This window comes from Equus quagga, chromosome 10 (genome assembly GCF_021613505.1).
Source record: "Equus quagga isolate Etosha38 chromosome 10, UCLA_HA_Equagga_1.0, whole genome shotgun sequence".
NCBI classification, from domain to species: domain Eukaryota; kingdom Metazoa; phylum Chordata; class Mammalia; order Perissodactyla; family Equidae; genus Equus; species Equus quagga.
The window spans coordinates 20454037-20466465 of record NC_060276.1 but is presented as its reverse complement, the minus strand read 5'-3'; the positions used below and the strand labels follow the sequence as shown (position 1 = coordinate 20466465).

The 12429-nt window shown below is 37.2% G+C and overlaps 1 protein-coding gene across 6 annotated transcripts in view; it reads right to left on the bottom strand.

Moving 5' to 3' along the window:
* Positions 1-2998: 2998 nt before the first annotated feature.
* SMARCA1 (SWI/SNF related, matrix associated, actin dependent regulator of chromatin, subfamily a, member 1) overlaps positions 2999-12429 on the bottom strand; it is a 67520-nt gene continuing 58089 nt past the window's right edge. For 2 of the 6 annotated variants that reach the window (XM_046673965.1, XM_046673966.1), the window contains 2 exons: positions 4837-4947; positions 2999-3724 (listed from right to left, as the gene is read on the bottom strand). In XM_046673965.1, the coding sequence (XP_046529921.1) occupies positions 3653-3724; positions 4837-4947 (183 nt within the window). In that variant the 3' untranslated portion in view covers positions 2999-3652. Of the gene's footprint in view, positions 3794-4805; positions 4948-12429 lie in introns of all 6 variants that reach the window. The other 4 variants (XM_046673967.1, XM_046673970.1, XM_046673968.1 and 1 more) reach the window with 3 other exon arrangements.

Sequence of the window (12429 nt, the reverse complement as noted above, 5' to 3'; positions counted from 1 at the left end):
ACTAAATAAATGAAACATGGGGTAGAACACTGATAGAAATTTGAACTTTGATGGCAACTTGAGGATTTTAGGAGTTGATAAGAACACCTGGAGAGAGAACAATGTAGACACTGGCATTATCGTGGGCCTTGAAACTGTCCCAGAAATCTGGAATAGCTGCATTGGTTATTGCACCATAGAGGAGGAACGACAGACCACAGTGGGGACCTTTGCCAGTAACTGGGAAATATCATTTTATTCTGGTGACAGTAGTTTCTTTAGTTGGGTAGAGGCTTTTCAAACTAAACATCCAGCAACCAAGATAGCTGCAAAAATTCTAGCTCACTAAGTTCTCTTACCTGGGAAATCTCAGACAATGAACCAAATTTGGGGACATATTTCATGGGAGAATTGTGTAATCTGACAAGTAGTTTTCCATATAGCATAGCCACTTGCAGGCCAGGTAGCCAGGGAATAAGAAGGAACTGTGCAATAAAGACTGAGATACAAACGGCTATGATGAAAATGAGAGATTACCGAGTTCATCACCTTCTTTTGATTCTAAGGAAATCAGGGCCTGAGTGTCCAATGGATCAAGACAAATGCTTTATGAGGGCCTCTGTGGGAGCCCGAGGGTTTTTGAAAAACCTGTTTACCTCTTGTCTTCTATAGAGGCCTCGAGTGAAGGAAACCACTCAGGATTCCTGTTCTTTTATTCACTTCCCTCCTTGCACATTCTCCAAACACGGAATCAGGTTGGGTCAGATTCCAGTACAATCGACTGGACCACTTTTGCTGGGGGGCTGGATCACTGTGCATTTATAAGATTGCATGCATGGATACAGCACTCTCTGGTGCTTCCTCTGGCCTCGAAGCAGCTGACATGGTAAACTGACTATCCTGCATGACTATCCTCCCCAACGCAGCAGCCAGGTCTAGGGCTATTACCCCATCAGTCTAGGCCTCTCATTTAAAATTGAATTTCTTTCTTGGGACTTTCAAATTTTCTATGACACTTTAATTTCTCTGTGTAAAATTGACAATAAGAGAGCTTTCATATGGAGACTTGGGCATTTTATGTCCCCGACACTGTATTATTTGGACCGTGCTATCATCTAATGTTCATTTATGGGTCTCCTTGGTAGGCTATGCTCACCAATGATGCTATACATAATCTAAGATGAAGAACAGAACAGGTGGTGAATTTTTCACTAAATATATAGTGTGGTCTTTAAGTTAACATCCTAAATAAAACTGTTTCACAAGTTTCTGAGGCTGACATCAGAGGCATTCATTGAATATCTTGGGGAACCGAATTTCACATCTCTTTGGTCCAAGAAAGGCTCATAAGACCCATGATACGGATCAGGGAAATGGCCCCATGAAAAGGCTAAAGAACTTACCTGCAGATTTTCTCCCCTATAGTAGATAGTCATATACTGCTTAGCTATTAACTCCTTTGGGTTAACAGAGAAAGAACAAGAACTAGAGATTGTTAAATTTCCATGAAAGAAGTTCAAAGACCCTAATTGTACCTGCTCCCACCCTCCAACTTCATTCCCTCTAAGAAAAGAAATGCTGAATTGATTGATCAGAGTCCAGGATCCTCACCGGGCTGTTTTTCAGTGCACAGAACTTGGGGTATCAATAAGACCCTCTCAGGAATCATTGTCTCCAGCTCAGCTGACTGTACCTGTTAATCTCATTGGAGTAGGAAATTCCAATATCTTATTTTAGGCTTCAGAGCTCTGCATTAAAGTTTGGAGCCAAAGCACCAGCTAATGAAGTATTACTTTGCTTACTTTCAGCTCCCTTGTGGACCTTACAGAAAGGGCAATTATATATTTTGGTCTATCTGGGTCCCTTAATCTAACATCATCCTAATCTCATCTCTTAACAGCACCTCAATTTCACCCCAACCTCCAAGAGAATATAAGAGTCTAAGTCCTAATAGTGAAAACAGTCAAAGGAATCCAATCCGGGGCACGGCAGTAAGAAATATGAAATCTGGACAATGAACGAAGACTTGGAAGAGTCCAGCAGACAGTGGGTTGTCATTCTAGAAGATCAATTCCTATGCTGTAAAACCCTTATGAGAAGATATGAGAGATGCTTACTTGAACCAAGGGCTACCCAAGGGTTGCCAATGATAGGAAATGTGAAAGATCTTGGTAGGGGGAGGGAGCAACTCTTTAGTAGTCCAAACCTTGTTCTGATAACAAACACCACCGCTCTGCATTCCCAGCATTGCTTATTTATTTGCTGTGTGTTTCACACTAGATTCTGATCCATTTTTCCTGTTCCCTTATAACCTGACCTCGGCTCTGATTAACTGCACACTAACAGTTTCATGTGACAGGCCAGGTCCTTTCCTGAACCGACAGCCCCTGTGGCAGAGGCAGTAATGCAAAACATTCCATTTGTTCCCCTACACTTGCCAGCCCTCTTGCATGTACACAGGACCACATGGCTAGTTTTGGACAATGAAATCTAAGTGGAAGAAACACGTCACTTCGGGGCTGAGGCAATAATAAGCCTACATGAGATTCTTCAGCCTCTCTTTCTCCCACAGTTGTAGCTGAAAAGGCCACATGTCCCAGATGGTGCAGCTACAAAACAGTGGAGCCTCAGTCAGCCTGGAGCCCTGAGTGACTACGTGGAGCAGATCCTCTCCCATTCTCACATCCCTCTGACCTGCATGGGATCTGTAGTGCGAGCAAGAAATTAAGTCTTGGTGTGTAAAACCCAGATTGATTGTTATCTAAGCATAATTGTATTTCTACAGAAGACAGCACCCTTCTTCTGCATGCACGGTGCTTATTTCATACTCCTAATTCAGTTGTTAATAAATCTATTTGTTATACCCAGACTCCTCTGAACAGGCTCTGAGACAGAAGATCATGCACAAGTCAGCAAGCAAAGCTTTAACGTTCAACCAGATACACAGTAGTGAGCAATATAATTCAGTAAACACAACTATTTTCTACTGCACAAAAAACAGGAAATAATTAAATTTCTTATAGACATTTTCTTTATTATATTTTCCCACTTGAATATTTAGAGAATAATTTAAATGTAATGCATACTGACAGCAAGCACAGTATCAAATATTAGTTTTTTTAATATTTTTCTGTTCTCACCCTTTATTCCTTTAGGGAAAAAATATTTAGATGACCTCAAAGAAACAATTATTATGCTAATCACAGTATGCAGTAACACGTACAAGCCCATACTCAATAGAAAAGAAAGCAACAAAGAAGTGAAAAAGTCTTTCTCCTCAAATCATTTTAATTCATTTTTCCACAGCCATATAAATTTAAAGTATGAAACAACAATAATACAGCTATAGAATCTAGGTTCTCTTTCAAAGCAGCGGCATATAAAACATAGAAAAGCTAAAACCTCAGCACAAGCTTCAAAAGAACAAGGACTGAGAGAATTTTGATGAAGACATGAAATGCACAAAATACAGTACACAAAAATACTAGAATGCATAAAATATAAAGCTACACATTTCAGGTAGAAAGCATTGTAAAATATATAAAATATGCAAGAAATCAAAACCAAAGAGATTTTTCTTAGAGTACCATGAATACACTGGAACTGGCAATTAGCATTTGAAGATGGGAACAAGAAAATAGCAGTTTCCCATTTAAAACTTTATTTCTAGGCTTTAGGATTTCACCTTCTTGACATCCTTCTTTCCAGAGCTCTCAGTAGCTGACTCTGCTTTTCTTTTCTGTGACTAAAATGGAAACAGATTTAATGTTCTGCTCCAATATGCACATTTTTAAATGGCCCAACAATGTTAAATCTAGGATGTAAATGCATTAAAAAAAAATTTTAACATGAATATTCACTTAAATGTTATACTCACAGTTAATGTTCTATATAGCCCAACAAACTATATAACCCAATGTAAAATAACCTTCAAAGATGTTTCTTTATAAGAAAAGACATAAAATACCCATCAAAAATAGTCATCAAGTGTCTACTTACACATGGTACTATAAATGTATTCTTATTTTAAAGAACTACTTAATATTTAAAGTTTTCTGGGCAAAATGTTACTTATGAGTGTATTATTTTTTAAAACGTTATGATAAATGTTAAAATACCATATTTCATATATTCTATGATGCACATTTCTTTCCCACTTGAGCATCTCTGAAATCAGGATGCACCTTACAATTGATGACAAATTATAGTTACTTGACAGCATTTTTTCTTAGTGGTTCATAAAATAATGCTGTCTTATAATGGAAAGCATCTTAGACTTGATGAAATACGGTAGTTTACTTCATCACACTCAAATAATATGATCTATTGAAGAGTATTTAAATTGTAGCTATACAAGGCAACCTGACTGGATTAGAATCAAGTCATCTTATTATTCAACAGTTAACTTATTCCCAAGTAAACCAAGTAAAGCTTTGCTGTCTGCCCGAAGTTCTTATTTGCACTCACAGTTCCACAAAGATCTGAAACTTATTTGATCAAATCAGAACTCCCAGGTTCAACCTCAGCCCCAGCCCACCCCACCCCGCCCCTCTCCTACTCCCCATGACAACTCTAGTCTCAATTCAAAGGATTTTACTTGCATTAGACTTCTGCTTAAAGCCATGAGGGATTTTTTAAAATACTGAGCCCTGTTATTAGGGAGTTCCTAAACATATGTTCTACAGATAGGAAAAGTGTGGTTGTAGTGTAATTCTTTTTCTGTCAAAAACAAATTAGCATTTCATAAAACCACTTTTTATAGTAGGTATCACTATGGCATTAAACATAATATAGGCATTTCAATTATGTAAAAAAATGGGATCTACCTAAAAGTTAGGAAAATGCTGAAAATTTTACCATTGGAGTTTTAGTTGCCCGTTTCTTCTTTTCTGCTCTCTCTCTTTCCTCAATTTCCATATTTTCTTTCTCAATCAATGAAATCAGAGTATTACAGCGTCTCTGGAATTCCTAAACCAAATAATAAAAGACTTAATTCCTGAAACCCAGGCATAATCTTTAAAAACGGACAATTCTTTAATTGTATCATTTCTGTGGTACAGAATTTCTAAAGTTGGTATTCTTCAGAACAATATTTATACGGGTATTAATAGATTCCACCAAAAATATGGGGAAGGGGTAAATGTCATTCAAGGGGTGAACGGGTAAACAAACTGTGGTATACGCATATCATGAAATACTACTCAGCAATACAAAGCAGAGGTACACACAACAACCTGGATGAACCTCAAGGGAATTAGGCTAAGTGCAAAAAAGCCAACCTCAAAAGGTTACATATTATTCCGCTTATATAACCTTATTGAAATGACCAAAGTTTAGAAATGGAGACTATTTCAACAGCTGCCAGGGGCTAGGGAAAGCGGGGAGAGTGAGTGTGGCTATAAAGAGCTAGCACAAGGGAGGCTTGTGGTGGTCCTGGTTACACAAACTACATGTGATAAAACTGCACTGAACTCCACACATACACAGACGCACAGACACAGACACACACAGACACACACACAAAGTGCATGTATAACCTGTGAAATCTGAATAAGCTCCGTGGAGTGTACTAATGTCAATTTCCTGGTTGTGACATTGTACTACAGTTATGCAAGATGTTAACCTGGTGAAGGGTACATGAGACCTCCCTGTACATTTCTTTACAACTTCCTGTGAATCCATAAATATTTCAAGATAAAAAGTTAACCAAAACATCACATAAACAAACAAAAAAATAAGGGGATGTTCTATCGCCAAAGTAAGTTTTGGAAGTACTCGGTTTACAACAGTCAAACAGATTTCTTTACTACAGAGCTTCTCAGAGCCTTTAAGTTCCTGATGAGCACTGTTAACCAGTAGGTAGGAGATGTAGGATGCAGGCAGTTCTCAAAGCTATTCAACCAACAGAACTCTCTTCTCCTAGGACATCTTGTGGGATCAGAGTTCTGAGGAGCACATCTCATGAAACACTGCTGTATTTGTTAATTCAGAGCAAACAACAGCTGAAAAGATTTTGCATTAACCTTGCCATTACCTATATTTCACTGCCAGCAAATCAATGCATCCAAACTATAAACAGTTTTTATGAATGTATGGTGAACATTAAACATATGATTCATTAATATGGACACTCAGATATATTAACTCTGTATACTTTGTTGTATTTTAAAGATAAATAATAGTTTCATATCAAAAGATAAATAATATTTTAAAATATGATTCCTTTTCTGTATAAGCAAAAATGTCTGACAAGATACAAAACAGCTAAACAAGCAAATGAAAATGTAGGTTTATTGGCAACAAAAAACGGTCAAAGTACAAGAATAGAAAACTCATAAAAATTAAAATGTCCAAATATTAAAGAAAATCTCACTCAAACTAATGATCAAAGAAGTGCAAAGTAAAACAATGCCATCTTTATCAAATTAGCAATAATACATGCGTGCAAGTGTGCATGTGTGGCGTGTGTAGCCAGTGTTGGAGATAAGATGGTGAAATGGAAACTCTTATTCACTGACGACGGGATGCCAATGTTACTACCTGGAACGGAATGAATTGTGTCCCCTTCAAATTTGTATGTTGAAGCCTTAAAACCCCCACAATGTAAATGTGTTAAGAGACAGGGTCTTTAAGGAGGTAATTAAGGTTAAATGAGGCCAGAAGAGTGGGGCCCTAATCTGACAGGATTGGTGTTCTTATTAAGAATAGGAAGAGACACGCAGAGATCTCTCTCTCTCTCTCTACACGTGCACAGAGAAAGGGCCACGTGAGGGCTCAGCAAGAAGGTGCTGTCTACAAACCAAGGAGAAAGTCCTCACCAGAAACCAACTCTCCTGGCACCTTGATCTTGGACTTCCAGTCTCCAAAACTGAGAGAAATTTCTGTTTAAGCCACCCTATCTGCAGTATTCTGTTATGGCAGCCCAAGCAGAATAATACACTACTTTTCTAGAAAGCAATTTGGGAATATCAATGAAGCATCTTAAAAATTTCACACCCTTTGAACTAACAATTTCACTCCTAGAAACTTAATGTAAGGAAATAGTTGTATATAAAGATTTACAAAACAATGTTTAACACTGTTATTTTTAGCAGGGAAATACTGGGAACTAAATTTTTGGTAATTTGGAAATGGAATACACAGACACATCTTATTATATACATATATACACAGAAATAGCTGAGAGAATATTAACTACAACGTTACTAGTGGTTAATAGCAGCTATCTCTGAGAGTAGGACCAATGGTAACTTTTATTTTCTTCTTTATACTAGTGTGTATTTTCCAAATTTTCTGCAATGAACATTTAGGCCTTGGGAAATCTGTAACATTTTTAAGAAATGGCAAATTTTTTAAATACAGTTTTATCTTTGCAAATAAAAGCCAGACAAATGGCATACAACATAGGAAATGTTACATACAGAAATATTATCAACTATCCAAGCATTTGCTACTCTTTAAAATTCAAGCCCAAATGAGGGCAGAAAACCAAAGACAATCTAGCCAGAAAAAAAATTCTTCATCAACAAATTATTGTCTAACTGTTAAAAATAACCTTACAGAACACTGGTACATTCAAGTTTCTCATGCATCCTCAAATTACCCAAGGTTAAATAATTTAGGGAAAATAACACTGGAATTTTCCTTACTTACCAAAACAATAGTGGTTATCTTTAAATGCAGGCCAAATACTCTTCATAACTTCATTCAACAACACACATACAAATTAAACAGCATGTTATTCAATTTATCTATTATAGAAAGCACTAAAGTTGAGCCTGATGAGATTTGATCGTTGGTTTCTAGGGAGACTTAGATAGAGTCTTTATGTGAAGCTGATCCTTGAATCAGTAAGCTATATCCTCCGGCTATTATTATTCTCAATAAGCAATAGTTGCCTGTGACTGGAGATATCTTTAGATACATATTCATGTTTCATATGGGTGATTCAGGAAAAAAAAACTAATACTTTTGAGACAGGCTCACATGCAGAGAGTTAAGACTATCTCAAAATAATTATAAATAGACTGGATAACAAATTCTTACCTTCATTCCTTTTAACCTGTCACCAACTACTCCAGACAAAGAAAAATAATCTCCCTAGAGAAAGGCACCAAGGAATGGGCGAGTACGAATGTTACATTCTAGCATAGGTAATGTCACTTTCTCTAGAGAAACCAATCCATTTTTTATTCACCTGCTTAAAGATTGCCTAACTAAACAGATGGTATCATAAACAGAACACTAGCTAAAAGCAGAAATTGCAAGGAAAAAGGCTAGATTACCCATAAAACAGTGATTCACTTTTTGAATAACCAAGTGACTATGAAATGACTATGAGAAGTTTCATGATGTCAAAAGCACTTCCATCCACTATAATTTCTCCTTTCACATACCTATTCTCCTAGGTTCTGATACCTCTTTATCTTCCTATTTCCCTGGGGTTACAGGGAGTAGTTCATGTGGTCTCAAACTGTTTCCACAATTCTCTAGTCTGATTATCTCTTTCTCTCACCATTCCTCCACACTGGATTTAGGAATGAAATTGGAAGGAGAAAAATAAAACACAAGAAGAGAGGAGATGCAAAAACAATAAAGACAACAGAAGAGAATAGGAAAATGACAAATGGAAAACCGTTCTGCAGTGTTAACAGCTGTGGCAAAAGAAAGAAAAAGTATCCTGTGGTCACAAGTATGTGGGAAAAGCTGGATTTGAAAAAGGTTATACAAATTTCTTCATCGCAAAACTTCCTCGGAGCTTTTAGCATTCTAATGTAGATTGCAAGGGTCAAGAGTAGGATTTAGTATCAGCACTTCCCAAATCTATTTGAACACAGAACCCGTGCCCTGCATATCATCTATTTATATATCCTGGAACAACGTTTGGTAGAAACCAACTGGGGAAATGCTGTACAGAGTAATAAGAGTGATGGACAAGGCCAAGTTTGGATCAAAGTACAAAGAAACTAGAAATGAAGAAATAAGGAATTTTACTTAATTCAGTTAACAAAAGGATCTCATTGATGATTTTTGAGCAGGAAGAGCGATGTAATCAAAGGTGTGTTTTGTACTTGGAAATACAGATTTTCAATAGTGGGAGTTCATAAAATTATAGACTCTCGAGATTAGAAAGAACCTTTAAAGATCATTCAAGTTGATGCTTGAATCCCTTCTACTAGGTCCTTGCTAATTAGTTGCCCAGCCTGTCGGAATTCTTCCAATGATGGGGTACTCACTACCTCCCAAGGCTGTCTAGTCTACCTTTGGACAAGTTAAAAATGTTCCCTTATGCAAAGCTACAGTTTGCTACCTTAAAGTTTCCAACAATTGGTTCTAAGTCTAACTTTTGTAGTCATAGAGAACAAGCTGATTCCCTCTTCTGTATGACAATACTTCAAATATTACAAGGCAGCTATAATGCCTCCATCACAATCACCAACAGACCCCCTCGAAACACCCCTCTTTTAGGCTAAATATCCTCTCCCTTTACCCATCCTTCATTTAACGCTTTTCTTAAAGGACAGTTTACCCTTGGTTATATTATTTCTTTCCACCTTTCTTACAAATTCTTTTAAACCAGGGGTCAGCACATCTTTTCAATAAAGAGCCAGATAGTAAATATTTTAGGCTTTGTAGACCACATGGTCTCTGTCACAATGGCTCAGCAATGCTGTTGCGGCATTTTGAAAGCAGCCAAAGACAACACATAAGTGAATGAGTGCGGCCGCGTTACAATAAGACCTTACTTACAGATAGTAAAATTTGAATTGTGCATAATTTTCACATGTCACAAAATGGTCTTCTTTAGATTTTCTTTCAACCATTTGAAGATGTAAAACTCATTCCTCAGCTTGCAGGCAGTACAAAAACAGGTGGTGGGCCACAGTTTGCCAACCCCTGTTTTAAACTATAGACTTTAGATTTACTTTAAACAAATTGCGCTGCCTTGGTTTTCTGTAGCTTTTTAATGGTTTATGTTTCTATTCAATGCAAAGCCACACAAGTTTCAACTGTTGAATACTAAGATATGTATCTCGACCTTTATTTAATAAATGATGGAATGTTTGCAGTGAGTGGCGCTGTCCCTTAGTGTGTGGTGAATATCAATCATGCTGGGCACCAAGTTCAAATATCCTTTGCCCCAATACTCAGCTTCAAAGCATCAATTCAAAAGGCACAGAAAGCATCGGTAGACTTGAAGTGATTTATCGAAAGAGATTAAAGAGGCTCCACATTACATTTCCTATGTACTAAAATCCTAGACACTAAGCCTACCTAAGTCTGAATGACAGAAGGTCTGTGCCTGTTATGGTTCAAAGTCAAAAGCAGGTGAATGAGCAAGGGCAAAAAAATAAACCACGCTCCACATTTGTGTTTCTAAATTTGCAGGCAGTTCTGTAAAGTCAGAATTTCCTTCCACAGTTCTTAGTAAAGCAAAAAGGGTGTTTTTTCTCCTTTGCTCTTCTATAAACTCCCTATTACTTTACCGACAGGGTCAATACTTTCGACTCTACATTTTGTATACATTTCCCAGGTTCTTTGTCACTTTGGAACCTCTATCATGCTAACAAAAAGCAATGGCATTCTACACTAGAATCTCGGGACCCAAGCACACGGGCAGTTAAATGAGTTAATATTCTAAAATAAATATAGCCTACATTTCTTAAACAAGTATCAAATGTTATGATGCTTTTACTTAACTGCTGCTGCTTAAACATTGTTATTTGTAAAATATTATATCACTTCCTCACAAGATAACATACCAGTATAAATACCTAAAATGGACTCTTGTTAGTGTAGTTGTATTTCAGATTGTTAGAACAGTTCAGTCTTAAAAGAAACACTATAGTTAATAATAAAACACATGAGGGGTCGGCCCGGTGACGCAGAGGCAGTAAGTGTGTACATTCCACTTCAGCAGCCCAGGGTTCGCTGGGTCGGATCCCAGGTGCGGACATGGCACCGCTTGGCAAGCCATGCTGTGGTAGATATCCCACATATAAAGTAGAGGAAGATGGGCACGGATGCTAGCTCAGGCCAGTCTTCCTCAGCAAAAAGAGGTGGATTGGCAGCAGTTAGCTCAGGGCTAATCTTCCTCAAAAAAATAAACAAACAAAAAACAACACATGATATTTACAACTGGCTATTCAAACTTAATAATAAATAAAAGCTGCAGGGATGACAGCCAAATAAAGTCTATCACTAGAAAATGGCTGATAAAAAGAAAAGAAAACTCAAGCATTTCTTCACATTCTATCCAAATCTGACCCATCTGTAAGAGTCTACAAGACAGAAGCAAACTGAAGTACGAAAGTTCCATGCTCCTTTGTTCACTGAATGCCTACTTTGTGCAAGAGGCTATGCTGGTCCCTTTAGATATAATCAATCACACTTAAAGGTTAAAAGAGCAGTAGTGAAAAATGACTCTGGGGTAGATGGTGATACATTAGCCAAGATGGATGGGAAAAAAAGGATGAGGAACAGAGAAAAGAGAGAGAGAAATTTGGGAATTATCCGTCTATAGTTGGTAGTTGAGGTAGACAATGGCCCACTTCCACAGAATAATATCTCTAAAACATAAATCTGATCATGTCACTGATCTGTTAAAATCTTTCAATGACTCTCTACTTAGTCTAGAGACTAATGACCAAAGACTTCAACACAGCAGACAGAGCCCTTGGTAATTTGGTTGCCATCTACTTCCTCATCTTCTAGTAGTTCCCGACTCCACTCTCCCATACCAACCTACTCACAGTTTCTGAACTTGTTGCGCTTGTTTACACCTTTGCATTTGCTGTTTCCACAACCTGGAATGTAGTCCCATAGCCAGCTCCTTCTAGTTTTTCAAGACTCAGTTCCAAGAAGGACCTCTTCTGTGAAGCCATTCCTCTTACCTAACCTTCAAGGCAAAGCTAAGCACTACTCCCTCTGCACATAATCTCTATATAGGAACTATACAAAATTAAGGCTGAAAAGGGACATTTTTGTCTTTCAAGTGTGTGAGTTAATAATATATCCCTATGAGCATAAATGTATTGGGTTTTTAATATTTTAACAATTCTATAGTCAAGAAGAGCCCATCAATACATTTTATAGTTTACCAATTTTACTAAAAATACACTAATTCATATTTCTCACATTCCATTAAGAATGTAATGCTCTAGAACATCAATATTAGCTGTTATCATACAATTAAGTACTAACACAAAATCAGAATTGTGAGTGGCCTTCTTTATGTAATTTCCTAGACTATGCTGCATGAGCAACAAACAAAAGTGGTATTGTGACTAGAGAATAAGTCAGAAAGTTTTTAATTTGACTTTCATTTTTCTAAAGTATCTATAAAGAAAATCCTCCTCTGACTGGACGGATCATTTATAAAATATCTTGTGCTGAACTAATAACCTAATTAACATTTACTATCACTGATAAACCTATTAGAAGGGAAGC